General features: G+C 43.2%; 2 protein-coding genes, 1 long non-coding RNA gene and 2 other non-coding genes across 6 annotated transcripts in view; 1 reads left to right on the forward strand and 4 right to left on the reverse strand.

Moving 5' to 3' along the window:
* Positions 1–200: 200 nt before the first annotated feature.
* RASL11A (RAS like family 11 member A) lies at positions 201–2993 on the reverse strand. The gene is made up of 4 exons (XM_045797059.2): positions 2730–2993; positions 2255–2311; positions 2070–2149; positions 201–916 (listed from the first exon to the last, which is right to left on the reverse strand). The coding sequence occupies exons 1-4, from the start codon at positions 2851–2853 to the stop codon at positions 449–451; spliced, it is 729 nt and encodes a 242-aa protein (XP_045653015.1). The 5' UTR covers positions 2854–2993; the 3' UTR covers positions 201–448.
* Positions 2994–9912: 6919 nt separating this feature from the next.
* On the reverse strand, positions 9913–15206 carry RPL21 (ribosomal protein L21). 2 transcript variants are annotated; one of them, XM_045797061.2, is made up of 6 exons: positions 15061–15206; positions 12842–12920; positions 12523–12584; positions 11839–11951; positions 10940–11090; positions 9913–10758 (listed from the first exon to the last, which is right to left on the reverse strand). In XM_045797061.2, exons 2-6 carry the CDS (start codon positions 12906–12908, stop codon positions 10669–10671), a joined length of 483 nt encoding a protein of 160 aa, XP_045653017.1. In that variant the 5' UTR covers positions 12909–12920; positions 15061–15206; the 3' UTR covers positions 9913–10668. The 2 variants fall into 2 exon arrangements, with proteins under 2 accessions (XP_045653017.1, XP_045653018.1); XM_045797062.2 differs by lacking the exon at positions 15061–15206 and adding an exon at positions 14804–14947.
* LOC123792031 (small nucleolar RNA SNORA27) lies at positions 11669–11795 on the reverse strand. Its single transcript, XR_006779617.1, has one exon. It is a non-coding gene; the product is annotated as a small nucleolar RNA SNORA27 (small nucleolar RNA).
* Positions 12067–12137, reverse strand: LOC123792025 (small nucleolar RNA SNORD102). Its single transcript, XR_006779611.1, has one exon. It is a non-coding gene; the product is annotated as a small nucleolar RNA SNORD102 (small nucleolar RNA).
* Positions 15207–15356: 150 nt separating the features above from the next.
* LOC148109386 (uncharacterized) overlaps positions 15357–20545 on the forward strand; it is a 28594-nt gene continuing 23405 nt past the window's right edge. The window contains exon 1 of the long non-coding RNA XR_015725985.1: positions 15357–15415. This is a non-coding gene — a long non-coding RNA (uncharacterized LOC148109386). The remainder of the gene's footprint in view (positions 15416–20545) is intronic.

The following is a 20545-nucleotide window of genomic DNA, read 5'->3' on the forward strand; positions in this document are numbered from 1 at the left end:
TGCCCTAATTAAAGACATCCTGAAGTTGCTCAAATCTTTTCTCCTCCACATTCTTTCCTTTCTCCCACAACAGATTCCCTCTTCATCAGCCCCCCTACTGCAAGACACCAATAGGAGTTCAGACTGAGGGCAAGCATGGAGCTGTTCTCGGCTCTGGTGCAAGTATGATTTCTATAAAAAGACATTTAAAAAACAAGGAGCAATGTTGCCATTTTGCCTTTAATGGAAAAGTGGCTAGCAGTTACAGTAAAAAAAAAAATATTTTATTTAAAAAAACCTCTATCCAACTTCTAGGCAATCACTGAGTTTTCAGAAATACACATACACTTGAAAACCAATAGTTTGTATAAAAATAGATTTTGAATGCGCAATTAAAAAGGGAGATCCCCAGTCTTTTTCAGCTGCACAAATGCACAATAAAAAGGAGCAGAGTCTGTGTGAGATGGGTTTACCCCAGTGCAGAGGGGGCTTTGACTTTGGAAGACAGAGCCTGCTTGAAGCGCCTCTTGAGGTCTTGCATGTTGGGAGAGCGCGGCCGGGGAATGATGGAGGCTCTCCTCTTCTCCCCGCTGAGGCTGTGCAGCTTGCTCACTTCTTTACAGAGATGCTGAAACACATCACAGACATCCTCGTAGTTTTCACTGGTGGAAATTTCAAGGAACAGGCTGCCCAGCTCATTGGCCAGTTGAATGCCATCATGTGTTTGCACCTGCCGGGCATGCAGAAGGTCCCCCTTGTTGCCCACGATGATGACAGGGGCCCTAGAGTCGGGGTGGACCTTCCGGATGTGCTGGTAAAGGGGGCGGATGGACTGGTAGCTGTCATAGTCTGTGATGGAGTAGACCAGCAGAAAGCCCTCTGCCCACTGCACACACTTGGACAGGGAATCAACTACCTGGGTGAGGTTGTCTTGGACCTGGGAAAGATCAAAATGAGTCTGGATCAAGGAAGCCCTCGGTGGGAGAGGACTCAAAATAACATCAGAGGAACCCTTGCAAAAAAAAGTTCAAAAGAGAAATTATAAATACAGTTTTCACATGCTACCTAGCTTCTGCAGAAGGAGGCTTTGGATGCAGGAAGAGCAAACTCCCTGCCTGGGTTATTTTATTGGCTGTCACCAATGCACTATCTTTTTTTTTTTTTTTTAAAGATTTTATTTATTTATTTGACAGAGATAGAGACAGCCAGCGAGACAGGGAACACAAGCAGGGGGAGTGGGAGAGGAAGAAGCAGGCTCACAGGGGAGGAGTCTGATGTGGGGCTCGATCCCATAATGCCGGGATCACGCCCTGAGCCGAAGGCAGACGCTTAACCGCTGTGCCCCCCAGGTGCCCCCCAATGCACTATCTTTAATTCCCCGCTCAGCAGGTATTCTGTGGTGAGCCCTGGCTGACAGAAGAATGACTTCAATAAGAACTTTCAAAGAAGAATGGCGCAATCCTCAGGGAACTGAGAATAAACAAAACTTGGAAAAGAAGCCAAGATAAATATCTTTTCCCAAGCCCATAAAAATATTTTTAGCATGTCCTTATTGAGAATGTTACAGAAACAAATTCCTTCTCTTTTCTTCCACAAGACCTTTCCTCCCTGGAAGGGAGAGCAATTAATAACTTGTTAATCAAGTTAAATTCCTGACTGCTTGCCAAGGGGTTATCTGGTTGCAATTAAATGACTTGAGCGAACAGTTAGAAACAGAAGCACTCTTGCTGTCCTTGCTGGGGGAGAAGACCCTCTCCAGAACCCCACCCCAACAGTCTGTTAATGGTTCCATGGTCCAGCTCTGAAAGAAGCGGTGAGCCCCATCCCTGCAACTAGTGAGGCCTCTGCCAGGGCTGCAAAGAGAGGTTAACTACGTCTCCCCTTTCGAGGTGTTGGACCGGAGGAAGCTACCTCTCCAACCATCCACTCACCCCGGCGCCACCAGGAGGGTTTGGAACAGCCCACCTGAGGACAGCCCACGCCTTCATCTAAATGCAAAACTGGTGTGTGTATACATCTTGCTCCTGCTGCGGAGCCCCCTAGGTACACACCTAGGGCTGTGTGAGCTGTTGGCTTCAGGCAGTCCTTACCTGGATGCCCCCGGGGGTGTCCTGGATCTGCAAGGAGAGCTGGTCCCCCTCTACGTAGACGAGCCGTGAATACAACTTGCCTGAAGGATGAAGGAGAGTTTGCTTTTAAATTCCTACACACATATTAGAAAAACGAACATCGGAGCAGGCAGCTACAAAAGCAGAGAGCACGAAATTATTCTAACCTGTATTCGGTTCATAATCGCCAATGAATCTCTTGGTCAGAAAGCGCACAATCATCGCTGAAAAGGAAAAATAAGAAAATCAGATAAAGGACTAGGACAAACCAGTCAAACCGGGACGCTCTAGTGGAAAAGGAGAGGGCGCTGGGCCGCAGAACAGCGGGTATTGCCCACGTTGAAAGGCTCTGCAAAGCCAAGGGTGCGGCCGTCGCGGTCTCCCGCGGATTTTGTGGCGGGTGTGACTGCAGGTGTCTACCTGCCGCACCAGCCCCTCTCCACCTGCAGGGGCCGAGCCAGGCAGGAGCCCAGGAGTAGACGCCCCGGGGAAGCCGCGGGGAAAGCGGGCTGGAAGGGGAGAGCCGGGGCCGGCGCGGAAACTTCCAGGTTCTTCCCGGCGCTCTATCCTCCTCCCCTCCGCCCAGGGCTCCGTCTCTTCCCCGAGGCGCCGTCGTCCCCGCGCGGCCCCCTGGGCACTCACCGCTCTTGCCCACGCGGCCGGCGCCCAGCACGGCCAGCTTGATGTCCTTGGGCAGGAGGTAGTCGGAGGAGGACTCGGGGATGGGCGCGAGCAGACAGTGCCCAGACATGGTGGGCGGCCGCATGGAGAGCGCGCCGGCCGAGCGCGTCCCGCCGCCGAGGGCGCAAGCCTGCCGAGTCCGGCCGCGGCCGCAGCGGAGCCCCTAGCCAGCAGAGAGCGTGGGGAGCCGGGTGCGCGAGGACCGCGACGGCCGGCCGGGCTGTCAGGGCGGGCGGTCTTTAAAGGGCCGGGCGCGCGCGGTGAGGGCGCGGCCGCCTCCGGCTCCTCCCCCTCCCGCCCCTTCCCGCCGCGGCCGCGAGTGACGGCGCTGGAGAGCCGAGGGGCCGGGCGCCGGGGGCGTGCGCACCGCCGGGCGCCTGACGCGCTCGGCCCTCCCCGCGCCGCTGCCGTCCCCGCCCCCGCCCCCGCCCCCGAGGGCCCGCCACAGGCCCGCGAGCGCGTGGGAGGCCTCTCGTCAGGCTGTGCCTGCGCCACCCTGGGGGCCCCTCCACCCCGCAGAGGAGAGCCCGGGTCACTAGACCAGTGGGTGAACCTGAGATCAGTTACGAGCTGGGGGAGGAAAGAAAGAGGAAAAAGTGCCGTCGCTCCGATGTTTCTGCAACAACGGGAGGGATAAATTCCTGTTGAGTATACTGCCCTTTTTATTTTCAAAAGGTGCTGAGGGGTGGCATTAATAAGGAAAAAGGAGGAGGGTAAAGGCCTGAATTAGTAACTGTATAAGGGAACTGCAGTCTCTGTGACCTTGCTCCAGATATGTGAAGGCCCCTTGGGGGCAGTAATTGTTTGCAGCTCAGCCTCCAACCCCAGACCCTCGCTGCTGGCCTTGGTTGAATCCACTCATTAGTAAACCCTCAATACACATTCCATCCCCTGGGAGCTTTGGCTCTGGACTAATTCTCCATCATTAATACCATCCTATGCACTTTCAGTCATGCATCTACTTTTATTATTCAAGTACTATTCTAAGTGTAAAATGAAGTTTAGGATAAGGATGGGGGAGTGGAAGAAGGGGACACAAAAGAGAAAAATGGCCTGGTCTTGGGTTTGGGGAGCCCACCATAGTAAAGCAGAAGCCTTGGGATTTGATTCTTACAAGTTAGAACTTCATGCTTCTGGCCTCCTGTGTACCAGCCTCCTATGTCCAATTGCCTATTGAAGGGCCCCATCCTTACCCCTTTCTCTGTCCTGGTTGTATTAGTTAGCTTTTGCTGCACGACAAACTGCACGAAACTTAATGGCTTAAAACAACAATCCCCCATAGTTGCTCACAAGTCTATGGGTCAGTGGAGTGGTTATCCTAATCTAGGCCAGACTCAGCTGACCTAGGCTGGGCCCTTTCATGTACCTGCAGAGACCTGGCAGAGGGTGGGTCGTGGCTGGCAGGCAGTCACCTGTGATGGGGGAGGGGCAGTGACGGAGTCGCATGTCCGAGACCCCCCACACACACACACACAGGCTGGCTAGGGCTTGCTCTCACAGTGGCTGAGCAGGTTTCAGAGAGAGTAAGTGGAAGTGGAAAAGGCCTCTTGAGCTCTACTCTACGGTGGAACGGATAACCCCTGCTGCATTCCCTTGGCCAAAGCAAGTCACAATTTCAGTCCAAATTCAGGGAGAGGGGAAGGGATACACTCCACACCTCAGCAGAGGGAGCTGAAGTCACATTTGAAAGGGCTGGGTGGCTCAGGTCGGTTAAACATCTGGCTTTTGGTTTTGGCTCAGGGGCTCAGGTCATGATGTCTGGGTTGAAGATCGAGCGCCACCTTGGGCTCCCCACTCAGTGGGGAGTCTGCTTCCACTCTCCCTCTGTCCCTCCCCACTCCCCTCCCAGTTCATTCCCTCTTTCTCTCTGAAATAAGTATTTTAAAGAAAAAAAAGGGCTGGGTGGGATGCAGAGGGGAATAAAGAATGGGATCCATTTTTAGCAACCAACTACATATGCATGTTTCCCTCCATCTACTCAGAATTCCAAACCGGCAACCTGTGAGCCATCCTTGACTCCTACCACTCTCACTTCCAAGTTCCACCATTTCTACTGCCTACACCCTTTGGTGTCTCTCCCTCTGCATCCCCACTGCTCTCTTCACCTCTCAGTTGAATTCTTCAGGACTCCTGCTGTACAGTAGGAATAGACCGATGACTTGTTTACTTGCTCCTCTCTTGGAAGCTTTCTTTGATCTCCCAGTTCCTCCCTCTTAGGACACCCTTGGCAGCAGTGATCTCAACTGTCACTTTCTGTAAAATTTGTTTCATGACAGTCTCCAGGGGGGCAGAGACTCTAGCTTGTGTCTCTAGCACCAGCACAGAGTGGTACCTGGGACTTAGAAGGTCCTTTTCTCACTGACCGACTTTCTGAATGAATAAATGAATGAATGATGTCTTCACTGTATGAACTGGAAAAGACAGAAGTCATATGTGTAACCATTATCCCAATACCTTGGTTTTGAGAGCAACCTACTCTCAAGAGAAAGTGTTCCAGGAAATGTCCCAAGATGAACTGCAGTATTTCAGCTGCACCGACTTTTGGCAGCTTACACGGCAATCCCCTTCTGTTAAACTTCAGTTTAACCGGAAAGATTTAAAGTAGGGCACCTCATTCCTTGACGGGGTAGAAAGCACCATAAAGACATTTACTATTTACAGAACAGCCTTGAAACCATTAGGTTCCAGGGATCCTTCAGCTGTTCAGTGATATGGGTCCAAGTCGTTGTGTCCCGGATGCTCTTGGCTCTCTTTGAACACAAAATGGCCCGTTTCACCAAACACCCAAGTCTTCACCAAAGCAGGAAGGGAGCATGGGACTCTATTCTTTTGTCTATTTTTATTATGAAATAAAATAATTCTCAGAATCCAGCAGACTTTCTCTTACCTCTCAATCTCCAGAACTGAGAAGCTGAGTTTATCCAAGTATCTAGCAAAGAAGACTAGGATTGCCACTACCTTACAACAACCCTGGCTCCTCCCCAGGAGCTAGCAGACACCTCGCTCCCCCATCAAAAAATAGGAAAGGGGATCACTGTTGAGAAGGAATCAACGGACTCTGCACCTTTCACTTTCCTGGGATTAAAACACAGAACTCAAGGGAAAAGAGAACACTTTCTTGGCTGAATCTTGGACTTACCTCTACACCTCATTCCCCATCTTACATTCCCTATCAGGAATAACATCATTTTAGTTTAAGGTCACCCAGTAAGTAAGATTCCTAAGACTGTTCTCTGTCCACTGATAATTATGTTCCATTTTGCATTCACATTGCATCTTTGCTCAGAGAGCTCAAGATGTTATTCCGTTGTCCTTGGAAAGCTCTTTGCATTTGCAAATAGACAAGATAATCCATGACCTTTTAATACAGACAATATGTTATCGAACTGTTAACGGAACATTATAAATAGCATTGCCTAAATTGTTGCTGCTTGTGTTCTATTTCATTTTGAATTTCTTTGTGTCCAGAGTTATGTAAAATTGTACTGCAACCAATAGAACACAGGCATACTGAAGTGGTTTTAAAATGATAATGGAAATGTGTAGGCACAGATATGGATACACAAATCCTGTGGGTGTTTAGAATGAGTGTGAAGGGCAGAATTTAGTAATTCGCAAGCATCAGCCTTGGGAAGTTATTAACCCTTTACCAGTCAGGAAGCTTGATTTCTGCCCTGAGGCAAAGCTGCCAAGGGTTCTCCTCTAGTTCAAGAACACCTCTCCCTCCACCTTCCATCACCTCTTAATAACAACTCTTGCTGTGTATCCTACATCCCTGAACAATGAGTTTACTGGAGACTTGCAGACTACCTTTAGGTAATTTCACCAGAATAAAAACTGTGCTTTCCTACCAGCTCTACTTTATTTCAACAGTCAGAATTATTGAAAATCTACTTGTTGCAAGACTCCATTAAGTGCTGGTACAGAATACAAGTAACAGTTAACTTTCTGTTACCATTTACTGAGGGGATGCCAAAGTAGAAGACATTCCTGCCTGCCTTCACAGACACCCCTGTAGTGAAATTAATTATCCTTTATAAATTTGTGAGTTTACCAAAAAATTCTATTTCTTCTTTAATCTTAACTAAACCTGTAAAATGGGTTAAGTATCTCCTAACTTGAGGTTCAGACAAGTTCAGTAACTTACCCAAAGTCACTGAGCCATTCAGTAAGAGACAACCTAACCCCTCCGATTTCTAATCTTGGCATTTTCCATCAACATAGAAAGAAGGATGAAAACACTCTGGTCATAAAAAAGGAATGACAAAGCAGGTCAGGGTGCCAACTCCAATAGAGCTGCAATGGGGAGAATTAAATCTCAATGGGGGAGGTGGGCAGTGGTAATCAGGGAAAGCTACAGGAAGAAACTGCCCAGTCTCTGAGCATGAGTATTATTTGGTAGGTGGAAACACAGAGGGTGGGAGATGGCATGTCAAGTTGAAGAAACAGCATGAGCAAAATCATGGAAGTAGAAGTATAATGCGTCTGGGGAGCTATGAGTAGTCTCAAACATTAGAAGGATGAGGTGGGTGGCCCAAGAAATTGGGGACCAGACTGTGGATGTCAACGCATGCCATGCTCAGGAATTTATCCGGAGGCTATGGAAAGCCACTGAATTCCTTAAGGGGGGGTAATCCTGACTATATGTAACAGGGTCAGTGCTAGAAGCATATGTAGAACAGAGTATCATCTCTGCCCTCAAGTATCTTAGAACTGTTTACTTATTCATCTCCCACAAGCAATTATTCTTAACCCCCTTCTCTATCAGGAGCAAAAAGTTCAATCACATCCTCACTTGAGCTAAGCTATCACCTCATTTCAGAGAATAGAGTACCTCATTGCATTTCCTTTCCAAATTAAATGATTTCCATAAATTCCGATAATGCAAGGAAAGCAGGTATCAGAGAATTTTCTCTATGCTTTTTCCATTTGGGGCTTTATGTGCTAGCCTGTCAGTTGATCATCACCACACACGTTTGCAGTTTGAAAAGAATAACACAGAAACCCTGGGCTGCTTATTCACTCCTCTGTACACTTTCCGCCTCAGCAATACGAGCTACAGATGCTGCCTCACTGCTATTATTGATAACCAAGTAACTTGTCTAACAGATTCTGGGAAGCTTTTCTACCAATTGTTTTCCTTTTAAGTGCAGATGGGATAAACACTTGTATTCCAAATCTAATTATTTCTCTTGTGTTCAAAAAGTAAGATACACCTACTTTGTTTAAATCTTAGCAACTTTTATTGCTACGTTTTAGCATAATTGTTTTTTCCCACCATAGCACAGAGAAAATGTTATTGACACTAGCGAGAATACACTAGAGATATGAAGCTGTGGGTTTTTTCTGCCACAACATTGAGAGTGTGATATATTTTATTCAACCCTTGGGACTGGGCTCAACTGAACAAAACCAGAAGTCCTCAAAAGGTACCTGGCTAGATCAGAAAAGGAAGAATCAAAAGTTCAAGGAGCCAAGCAACTTCATTTATGGTCATGGCTCTAATTTAGGAATAGGGCAAAAAGTTTTATAGTTAGAACATTTTTCTTCATCCTCACCAACAAGTGTAGAAAAGGGAATTGTATAGTAAGAGATTCATTTGTAACTTCACAATCTGTAACAATTACTCATTTAAAAGGACCTGCATTTCAAGGCAGGCACATAATTTATCAGCACACACACATTACTCAAAGCTAGGGGAGTTCGATGCAATTTATTTCAAGAAAACCTCTTCAAACTAATCTGTGTATTTGCAGGATATTCCGATGGAGCTGCCCAAAAGGGAGTTGGAAATACAGTTAGAGGTTCAGAGAACTTGAGTTCTGAAATTTGAGCATCAAGTATATTACAGGTGACTAAAGACATAGATGAGTGGTTCTCAAACTTGAGCATATCAGTCACCCAGAGATGTTGTAAAGAGTGCTGGGCTCACCCCCAGAATTTGATTTAGTAGGCCCATATTTTAAACAAGTTCCCCCAAAATGTTGATGTCGGGTGGGGAACAATACTTGAGAACAATTGGAGCACAGCGGAGCCTGACCTCACGACCAAGACCTAAGCCAAAACCAAGTCTGACTGAGCCCCCCAGGCACCCCCAATACCAAAAGTTTTATGTACATTCATGGTACCACTATCACCATTAACAGCACATTAGAAAATTGCCACACTGTACACCAGATGGAAGTTTGCCTTTCCGGATGATCTGCCCTTAGAATTCCCTTAAACCAGTTCAATTTGCAGCCCTTCTTTTTCTCAATATTCACCTTCATCAGCCCTCCTGAACTGAGGGATCTTATCCTCTGCCATGTCTTGTCACAATTATGTCATCTGGTGGTCATGGGAGTATGAAGTCATAGGCCATATGTGTACAAAGGACCTCTAGGAATCACTTGGTCCAATCCCTGTACCTCATTTTACATGGGGCAACAGAAAGTGGGGTTAATACAAACTGCTGGAAAATGAAAATGTTTGAGGTTTCCCAATCTTTCCACATCATGCAGGAGACTTAATCACCTCAATTACTCAAGAACAAAATCATTATGAGCGCTCTAAAATTAAAAACATTCTAGTTTGGTAAAGTCCACAGGAAAAAAGATTAAACACACTGAAGTTAGAAAATGTCTGCTCAGGGAACCTGGGTGGCTCAGTTTATTAAGTGTCTTTGGCTCAGATCATGATCCCAGGGTCCTGGGATTGAGCCCTGCATGAGGTTCCCTGCTGGCAGGGAACCTGCTTCTCCCTCTCCTCCCAGCTTGTGCTCTCTCATTCTCTCTCGAATAAATGAATAAAATCTTGGGGCGCCTGGGTGGCTCAGTCGTTAAGCGTCTGCCTTCGGCTCAGGGCGTGATCCCGGCGTTATGGGATCGAGCCCCACATTGGGCTCCTCCACTGTGAGCCTGCTTCTTCCCCTCCCACTCCCCCTGCTTGGGTTCTCTCTCTCTGGCTGTCTCTATCTCTGTCAAATAAATAAAGTCTTAAAAAAAAAAAAAAGCAGTGCTTTCCTCAATTTAAAGAACATTTATGAAATGCTCATTATGTGCCAGGACTTAGGGGGGAAAATTTACTAAGACAGTCTTTAACCTCAGGTCTAATGGGGAAGATTAAGCTTTTAAAAATAAACACTGTAACAAAGCAAACACACCTGTAGTGGGAACAGGTATAAAGGACTTTATTCTATCACCCCAAACCAGAAGTAATTTCTCTGATTCCAAGCACTCTCATTCCTCTCCTTAAAATACTTTTATCAGGGAAGGTTCAATTATGACACACAAGGTGAACAAAGAACAATCAGGACTTCACCAACTTAAGAAAGTGTAGGTATTTCAGGCAAAGACAAGTACAAAGGAAATGGGGCAAAAAAGAGCACTTCCAAGAAATAAATTTTTCCTAAGAGCTAGAGCACCATACAGGAAAACCGTAACAGGAAATGACAGGAAAAACAATTTAGTAGGAACCAGACAGAGTGCTTTAAACCATCTATTTTTAAATAGGCTTCAAAGGCAAGTTCTTTATCCTTAAAACACAGCTATTTAAGACAGGATACAATTACAAGTACTCAACTCTCCCTGAGCTTAAATGCAATGCAAAAGATAACCTTTCACGTATTTTTAAAATTCTTTTTTTCTTAGGGATTTGGAGGGATTATTTTCCAACTATACTTTAAAAGTAATACCTGGCAGTTTTCTAACCAACTGAGTATATTCTGTTCTATTCTGAATATTCACTTCACATCTTTCAGCCAGAACAAAGCCACTAAGTTTGAATAAAGACATCACCCAATGAATTAGGACACAATTAAAGTTTGCTTTAAATATTTTTTGGGGGAAAGGACACCACACTTCTAACTCAATGAAGAGAAACATTTTTACAGTCTTCAGGTCTTTTATTTTCTTTCCGTTTATCATGCCATGAATTCATAGGGAATGGGTTCCAGCAGTTCGGGCTCCTTTCCATTGGTTCTCACAAAGTGTGCTTCTCTGGGTGGGGCAGGCTATTTAAAAAAAAAAAAAGCAAGGGGACAATTATGTCAAGGACTGTAATCAATTTCAAAGTGTTCTCAGAAACAAAGAAACATACTCAATTCATTAACTTTCATATAAAAGAAAATTACCACTGAGCAACTTTGAAAATTCCCAAGATCAAGAGCAAGAAACCATCTGTCAAGCACTCACCTGGCGCTTCAGTTGAACCCAAGTACCTTTCTCTTTGGCTTCCTTCTTTTTCTGATCATTTTCCTTCACACGCTTCAGGAAGCTATCTCTGCTCTTCGAGTGTTTAATATGCTCAATGCGTACATTAATTCTCTTGGCAAGAATCTTGCCCCTGGGGAGAATCAACATTACTATAAATGCTTCAGCAAAAATATAACAAAGTCCAATTTTATTTGGCAGTTTCATTTATTAAATAAACCACAAACCTTTTACCAATAGATAGGCTTACTCAGCAAGCCGATGGCTAAATTTGTAATCATTAATTGTACTAGAAGAGGCCTTGAAGCAAACATCTCCACTTTTTAAAAAATTTATTCACTGGGGCGCCTGGGTGGCTCAGTCGGTTGAGCATCCCACTCTTGGGTTTTGGCTCAGGTCACGATCCCAGGGTAATGGGATTGAGCTGTGTCAGGATCTGCACTTGGGGGTGTCTGCTGGAAGATTCTCTCTCTTCTCCCTCTGCCCCTCCCCACTGCTCATGTTCTCTCTAAAACTAAATAAAAGATTTATTTATTTGGAGGGGGTAGAGGGAGAGGAGTCTTAAGGAGACTCCACGCTAAGCATGGAGCCTGACACAGGGCTCGAACCCACAACCAGAGCCAAAACCAAGAGTTATATGCTTAACTGAATGCGCTACCCATGCATCCCCAAATATCTCCACTAATAAAACTTTCCATTAAGTCTAGTTCAATCTGTTTCCTCTGACAGGATACAAGGCAAACACCCAGTTTGCTTGAGTTTTAAAAGGATATTTCCTTTGCCCCACTTGAATGACCAATAAAGACATAAGTCCAATTGGCAAAGTGAAAAGGGGGTATGAGGGAATACTAAGCGGCTAAAAAGAACTCGACGTTACTTACTTAACTTGTTTGTTTACAACAATGCCAACAGCATGCTGAGTAACATTGTAGACTCTTCCAGTTTTGCCATGGTAACATTTGTGGGGCATTCCTTTTTGAACAGTGCCCATTCCCTGTTAAGAAAGGAGATTAAAGTTATGCCAGCATTTCCCCTTCCTTTTACATCCTGACTCTTGTTAAAGTAACTAAGATACTTTAAAATTTTTTTCTTTTAAATGGTAACTCAAGAGCTTTCAGAGCCGGTGAAATGTGTTTTTCACATTGCTTTAAGCAATCAAAAAGACAATCATCATTAAGCTCCAGAGTACCAAGATACATTTAAATAGTGGTCACAAAAGAACGTAACTTTCACTTTTTTTTTTAATAACCCATCTCCATCAACAATTAAAATTTGCACTAAGGCATAGTATTCCTTTCCACCTCAACAAACTCTTGACTTTTTTCATAACCCATTAACAAGTAATGAGAAAATTCTTAGATGCACGAATAGCACTTTAAAAACTCTGGTTTGAGTTAAATTAGCCATTCTACACTTAGGAGTCCTTATTCAGATCAAAGATTTTCCCTATTCAGGAGACTAAAAAGCCAACATATGCAACATACACTAGCATTTGAATTCCAGTATTAAAATTTTCTACCTTCTAATATTACTCTGTAGGTTATTTACCCAATTTTAGAATTTACCTTGATGTCCACAATATCACCTTTCTTGTAGATTCGCATGTATGTGGCCAAAGGAACAACTCCTGTGAACAAAAAAACCAGTATAGTCAGTATCAAGATTAAAAAGTCTAGAGTATAAAAGAAACATGCAAGCTTACTAGCTTTCAGCATACTCTATCTTTGACAGTTGTATTTTTAAATCTTGTTCATAGGAAACTACTATATGAAATTTATGCTTTTTATTTATTACAAAAACAAGTTAGGTAGATGCTGGTTAATTAATGCCATTTAGTAAGAATGCATTGTATGCTTTGTTCTCTACGAGGGTAAATCTACTTACCATGTTTTCTAAAAGGCCTAGAGAACATATAGCGGGTACCTCTCCTCTTTCCCTTTGTGTTGGTCATTTTGGCGAATTACTGAAAACGGAAGTATAAAACAGTCAAATGCAAATGCAAAATTGGCATTTGTCTTTTTAAACAAAAAACCAATCAAACAGCCCTGTAAATGTCAAATGCTTGCATTATAGGAGCAACATAATTAAGAAATCTAAGAAGCTGACTCACCAATCAATATTTCTTATAAACGGTAAAAACCCATCATTTTGGCATGTAAAATTTTTGCTGAAACTGTGTAAGTGCTATTAACATTAAAGCTACTAAGTAGCAGAACTGGATTTTAGAACCCCCACCAGTACGTTCCCTATTAGAACATAAAAACACAACCAAAGTTCTAAAACCATGCTACTTGTAGTAGAACCCAGCCCAGAATGCTAAAGGCACTGGAATTACTAACTAGTGAGCAATCTGCTTGTTGCTGGAGAGCAAGACAACTCAGCCCGCATTTTTTACATGGTGGATTAAACCCCTTCTCTTCCTGTTTTGTTTTGTGTTTTTTTTTTTTTTGTGACAGTGTATCTTACACAGAAGCAGAATCCCCACTAAGCAGGGAGCCTGACTTGGGGTTCAATCCCAGGACCCTGGGATCATGACGTGAGCCTAAGGTAGATGATTTACCCACTGAGCCACCCAGGTGCCCTCTTATAAACACTTCTTAAAGAAAAGTGACTCCAAAGTATCTTATTCGTTAACTTGGGAGGTATGGAGACACAATGTTTCACCTAACCCACCAAAGCCAAATCACTGTTACAACAAATCCATCCATTCCTTTTTAGTGCCAAATACTTTGCTTTAATCCTCAAATCCTCTACATTTTTGTCAACTCATACCAAGTGTCAAGTTCATAAACAAGGAGATGCTCTGCAGGTCCAAATCACTTTATGGAGTCACTAAGCGGCAGATTCAGTAATGTAAAGTAATTTCTGCCTTTAGCATGCTAAAATGTCCATTCGGGGGCGCCTGGGTGGCACAGCGGTTAAGCGTCTGCCTTCGGCTCAGGGCGTGATCCTGGCGTTATGGGATCGAGCCCCACATCAGGCTCCTCCGCTATGAGCCTGCTTCTTCCTCTCCCACTCCCCCTGCTTGTGTTCCCTCTCTCGCTGGCTGTCTCTATCTCTGTCAAATAAATAAATAAAATCTTAAAAAAAAAAATAAAATAAAATAAAATGTCCATTCGCCTTCCACCAGATCCATCTTCCCCAGTAAGAAATCTATCTTACATCACGAACCAATACACGCTTTAAAAAATAAAATGTAGAAAACAGTGATTACTTTAGATTCTGTAACAGTACCAAACAGCACCCGCTATAAAACGCAACCTGGTTGCTCAACCGTGGTACCTAACATTTACAAACCAGGTGAAAAGCTCGCGGGGGGGGGGGGGGAGGATGAAAAAAAGAAAACTAAGATTAAATGGTAATTCAAGGACTTTCCCAAGATTCCAAATGAAACACCTAGCTATTCACACGCTGCCCCAGCGTTAACAAAATACTTGTGGCAACCTGAAAGCACTTTCCGTTTCCTCAAATGCGACTTGGGGCCCCAATTTAAAACAACCGGATTAATTTCACACACTAAAGCCAAGTGATCTATAGCTCATATCATGCAAGGCATCCATCCCTCCGGACCGCAAGCCCAGCTTTTCAAACACAACTAGGCCTTACCGGAGATTAAAGCCCATGCCTTTAAACCCCTAAACCCATTCCTACTACCCCTAAGCCCTTATCCGACAGCATTACAAGTTCAGGCTTTACATTAGTGGCAAAAACGTCACACTGAAGAGTTCGAAAGGCATTGGGCCACGCGGCCGCAAAGCCTGTTCGAAGGCCCAGAATACTGAGGCTGAAGCCGTGGGGGCACAGAAAAAAACAAATTATTTCCCAAACCGACCCGAACTACCTCACCCCAGTGTTTCGGCTTCGCTTTTCGCGAGTCTCTCCCCCCGCAGGGCCGCGGCCTTGCCGTCTGGTCCTCAGCCCCCGGCCCAAGCCCGGCGCACGCCGCTCCCGGTCTGGACGAACATAGCTCCACCACCCAGGTCAGTGGGCCCCGGACAGGCTAGGCAGTCTCTCTAGGACCTCTATGCACGGCCGCAGCGGTCACAGGATGAGAACTCGAGTCTGTCGGACACGCGGCAGCGGGAGCCACGAGCACGGCCTACCTGGAAGATGGCGGTTCCGGCCGAAAGGAAGGAGGCGGGGCCGCAGCGCGCGCCTTACAAGGGCCTACGGGTTGCCCGCAGCACTGCCTGAAAGAAATGCCAGTCGAAAGTAACTCTTGTGGGGAAGGGGATCTTCTCAGAGGACAAGGGGAGCCTGGCAGAATATTTTTCTTTCTTGTGACAAAGAGGCACTAGACCAACACAAGCTGACACTTGGATCTTTCCGGACAGCCCGGAAAGGGGCCTTCAAGGGCGTCAATCACGACGCCGACGCCCCAACGTACCGTCCTTCGCCTTTGCGTCGAGCTTACGCCGGAAGTGCGCGTGTGTCGGCGTCTCCGGGAGCCGGGGAGAGGTTGGTGTAACAGTGTTTAAGCCTTTCGCGGGGCGCGTAACTGTTCTATGTATGTTTGGAGTAATGATTACGTGGGCACAGAAGACGAACTGTAAGGAGGCAGTCATATTATCCCGTTTTTTTTTTCTCCTATGAGTCCGGATATACGACGCTCTGGCTTGTGTATGCGTAAATGATTTATCTATTTTGAAAGCAATTTGGCAAAATAAAGTAAAACGGCAAATTTTCAAATACGGTACCCTAGTATTTTGCTCCTAAATGTATATCTTTTAGAAATGTTGACATGTAAATCAGGACGTGCGTAACAGCACGGTCAGTAAAAGCAAAACATTAGCAACATCCACCGAAGAGAGTACATTAATGGGATGCTCATATGATGGAATATGCCGGTAAATCAATACTTGACCCAGAAATATGAGGCAAAAAGAGGAAGAGTAGAACGTACATAGTATGACAATCTATATACATAGGATCTTAAACATGTAAAACAGTACCGTATGTTGCTTAGGTACGTATGCATACGTAGTGGAAGTAGTCAAGAAATAAAAAGGGAATGAAAATCGAGTTTAGAAATCTATTTCATGTCCAGTAGTGAAGGAACCGTGAAGTAGTACAAGAGAGGTTTTTTACTGTCTTGATCATCATTAAGCTGAGTACTGAAAATATAGGTAGCCATTGTTTTATTCATTACACTTTTTTGGTATGTATTTTTTTAATAGCGTATTTTTTAGAGTAGTGTTATACCTATTTTTAAAAAAATTTGAGAAAAGAGTACAAAGAACTTACACATAGTACCCAGTTTCCCCTATTAGCATTTTACATTAGTATGGTACATTTGTTATAATTAGTGGACCGATTTTATACATTATTGATAATTAAAATCCATTGTTTTTTCAGACTTCCTTAATTTTACCTAATATTCTTTTTCCGTTAGGATTCCATCCAGGATACCACATTACATGTAATTATCGTGTCTCCTTAACGTTGTGGCACTTTCTCAGACTTTCCTTGTTTTTGATGAGCTTGACAGTTTGAGGAGTACTGGTCAGGTATTTCGTAGAATGTTCCAATACTGGAATTTGTCTGATGGTTTTCTCATTGTATTATTTTTATGATGTATTTTCTAAAAGTCAGTTAAGCAACAAAAACCTTAACCTGTTTGAATTTAAATAACGTTATCCCATTGATTTTTTGCGTTTGACTTACCGCCCTGATGAATCTGGAATTTGTAACTTCTAAAAACTGCACAGGCTCCAAAATTTTTATTTTTATACGTTCTGTGACTGTAGTCTTTAGCCTTGAGCTCACTTGCTCAAGAACTTGAGGAATCAGGAGCCAGTCTTCTATTCCTTTAATACATTGACTCCACCTTAACTGTAAGCATTAATTCCCTTTAGCTTCTATATTCTTCTTTATCCAGCTTAATTTTTAGTAGTTCGTCATGACGGTCACTCCACCTCAACTAACTCAAGTCAGTCTTCATATCACTGTCCTAACAAATGTGCAACCTTGGATTAATGCACATTTTCTTCAACACATAGAGGGTTTTTAAAATTAAGATACGTCACGTAAAAATCAAGATTTCTGGCTCCTCTTGAAAAATCAGAGGATGTGGCAAATTAGGATCGACAGTTTTGGTTGTAGCAATCCAGTGTCCACCCCATTTAGATTGGATATATATTCTTTTTTTTTTTAAAGATTTTATTTATTTATTTGACAGAGATAGAGACAGCCAGTGAGAGAGGGAACACAAGCAGGGGAAGTGGGAGAGGAAGAAGCAGGCTCATAGCGGAGGAGCCTGATGTGGGGCTCGATCCCATAACGCCGGGATCACGCCCTGAGCCGAAGGCAGACGCTTAACCGCTGTGCCGCCCAGGCGCCCCTAGATTGGATATATATTCTAGAGTTTCATGTCCACTGATCCTGCTTCAGTTGTTTACTTGTCTTGCCCCTGCGGGCTTTGGAGCTTTTAGCCCCTGCCATACATTCATGATCAAGAATTCTCAAGTGGTGCCTAACATCCCCACTGCAGTTCCAGAGTTAGTTTTCGTACCTACTCTCTGTAAAGGTTACCTCACATTTTTTCTTCGATAACCAAATCTTCCATCCCTTTTCTTCACCTTTTTTCAGCTGATAATTGCTTCATTTTTATCAATGTACAAACCCGGTTTGGTCTTTCCACCCAAAACCCGCAACCCTCTCCTTCCACCTTCCTGGCTGTACTTGACCTCATCTTTTCTTCTGTACTGCTCCACATTTTCTTCCATTAAGCTTTTTAAAAAAGAATCATTTGAAATTGTTGTTTTTGTACATCAAAACTGTCCGATTTCAGCAAGGTCATATGGGTTAAGCTAATACATGAACGTTATTATCTCTTATCTCCCATTCTGTTTTCAGTTTAATCTGATTTCTGCCCTAGTTATGCCGCTAAAGCTGCTTCCATGTTACCCACACCAAAAGATATTCTCTGTTCATGTCTTTCTTCACTTCTCGGAAGCTTTGGCCATTCCCTCCTTGAAACACCCTTTCTGACCACTCCACAGCCTATTTTGCTGGTTTTCTCTATGCTTCCTGTCATCTAAATAGGCTACCTCAGGATCTGAAACTAGTTCTCCTGCTCTTCTCTTTTTCCATTCTCTTCTTGGGGAATTCTGTGTATACCTAGAATTTTAAATTTCATCTCTATTCTGCTTACTACCAGATTTATTTTTTAAATTCAGGACTCTTCTCAAAACTGTTCAGGGTAACTTCTATTCTTGGATACCCTTCGGTATCTCAAAGTTAATGTGTCCACAATAAAACTTATGATTTCCACCCCCAAACTGGTTTTCAGTCCAATATTTCCCATGTCAGTAAATAACATAAACCAGAAGCCTTGGTTTCATTTTTAAGTTTTCCTTTCCTCCCACCATATCCAATCCATCAGCAAATTTTGTCCCAGTTCCACATGCAAAATACATCTGCAGATGGCCTACCTCTTTCCATCTCTACCACCACCACTACAGTCTCTCTCCCAAACTAGCAATGGACCCATTAAGGTCACTTTTTTCTCTCTTGCTTTTGCTCTGTCCATTTTCTACATAGTAGCCAGAATGATGTTTCAGAAATGTAAACCTGATTGTATGATGACTTTGCTTAAAGTCCTCTGAAGGCTTTCTGTTAACTCTTACAATAAAATCTAAACTCGTGACCTTGGTTTACAAGGCCCTGCGTAAACCAGTTCTTGGTTAGCTTCTCAGGTTCACTTGGTTCCTGCCCCAGTTCACTGTAGCTCCCACTGTCTTCGTAGTCCCTGACCCAGGCCAGGTCTCTCCAGCCTCCTGGCCTTTATGCATATCAGATGGCTCATTCTTTCTCATCTTTTTGTTTCCTAAACATTAACATATACATTGCTTTATATATCTACATAGTTAGAAATTTAGAATGATGTTTAAGTTATAAAGCAAAAACAAATGTCTGTGACCAAAGTATTTGCAATTACTTCTATTTTAGGTAACTTTAAAAAAAATCTTTATCATAGGAAAATTTTAATTCTAAGTCAGTTGTTCTGTTTTTTAGCATATTCTGTTATTTACCCCACTCATCAGTTGGTCCGGGCTAAATGTAACCAAAATCATAACTTTTAGCCTAAGAAAATCATATTTAAGAAAATAAAAATAATAGTACAGCAAATCCAAAATTAAGTGTGTCCTTGCTGTGACCCACCATTTTAGACTTTGTACATTGTTCTTGACTTAATTGAATAATAAGTAAATAATTGAATCCCAGTATGATCTGTGTATATGTGTGTATACATACATATACACAGATATGTGTATGTATGTGTGAATACATGAGAGAGAGACTGAGATAGATTTTAATTGTATGCACTAAAATGTACCGATCCTAACTGTACAAGTAGATGATTTTTTACTAACTTTTATAACCTTGTAACCAGTATTTCCAGTGAAGATATAGGGCATTGCCATCCCTGTGGAAAATTCCCTGAGGTTCCTTTCCAGCCAATCCTCTCCCTCACCAGAACCATGCAATATTATGATTTCTGTAATTATGGATTAGTTTTGCCCATTCTTAGATTTCATATAAATGGCACCATACAGTGTGTGCTCTTGTTTGGCTCTTTTTGTGCTGCTTGTTTTCAAGATTCCAGCATGTCATATGTACCAATTCCAATTCCTTTTTTAATACTAAGTAGTATTCCACTATGTGAATATACTGCAGATTATTTATACATTCTTCTGATGGAAATTGGATTGTTTGCAATTTTTGGATGCTATGAATAAAACCGTCATAAATATTTTGTGGATATGTTTTAATTTCTTTTGGGAAACTACCCGGATTTAACATTGCTTGACCACAAGGTAAGTGTGTGTCTAACTCCATAAAAAATTGCCAAATGAATTTTCAGAGTGAACCCCCCATTTTATTAGCATTTTCCTCTGAAGAGACTAAGGCATTTATTTTTACTTTTTACAGGCCTTTAAAATAGATTTGTGTCACTAGCTTTGTCGTACACATCTGAAAACCAGAGTGGTTTCCTGACCAATAGTCAATTTGTCTCTACTTTGAGATGATTAGTGTAAAGAGAATAAGAAAAGCATTGAAACTTTAAAAAAGTGTGAAGTAAATTAAATGTGGAAAGAAGGAAAACTCAAAATTCATTCAATATTTATTAGCATCTAGATTATATCAGGTACTGCACTGAGTGATGAGACTATAAACATGAATAAAACATGACCCTCGCCCTCAAGGATTCTACAAAGAGTTTGGTGGAAGAAAAAAGTGAGTGCATTCCAATATTCTAAGTGGTAAAATAGAGGACATTGAACATGAACAGTATGGGCATTCCATGGATGATGCCATGCACCTACATTAGAGGAAGGTAGTGGATGAGACACGACCCCTGGACGAAAAGGAAGCTTCACAGAGAGGTTGGACTTGAGAGTAACACTTTGACCATAGAACAAGTAGTGAGTATTTTAGGCAAGAATATTTGAGGCAGAGGGTATTTTAACTTCTGTAAAAGCACAGAGATGAATAACAACCTTAAAAACTCAGAGAAATGAAAGTCGTCCAATAGCTTTAGAAAATAAGGTCAACAAATGAATAGGAATGTGACTTACTAAAATG

Source organism: Ursus americanus, chromosome 10 (genome assembly GCF_024610735.1).
Source record: "Ursus americanus isolate L20-20 chromosome 10, mUrsAme1.1.p, whole genome shotgun sequence".
NCBI lineage: Eukaryota > Metazoa > Chordata > Mammalia > Carnivora > Ursidae > Ursus > Ursus americanus.

Coding starts and splice junctions, on each gene's coding strand:
- RASL11A (XM_045797059.2), bottom strand. CDS start 2,853: ATGCGGCCGCCCACCATGTCTGGGCACTGTCTGCTCGCGCCCATCCCC. Junction 2,312..2,729: donor CGGCCGCGTGGGCAAGAGCG/GTGAGTGCCCAG, acceptor TTTCCTTTTCAG/CGATGATTGTGCGCTTTCTG. Junction 2,150..2,254: donor CGATTATGAACCGAATACAG/GTTAGAATAATT, acceptor TTCATCCTTCAG/GCAAGTTGTATTCACGGCTC.
- RPL21 (XM_045797061.2), bottom strand. CDS start 12,908: ATGACCAACACAAAGGGAAAGAGGAGAGGTACCCGCTATATGTTCTCT. Junction 12,585..12,841: donor TAGGCCTTTTAGAAAACATG/GTAAGTAGATTT, acceptor TTTTGTTCACAG/GAGTTGTTCCTTTGGCCACA. Junction 11,952..12,522: donor GTGATATTGTGGACATCAAG/GTAAATTCTAAA, acceptor CTTTCTTAACAG/GGAATGGGCACTGTTCAAAA.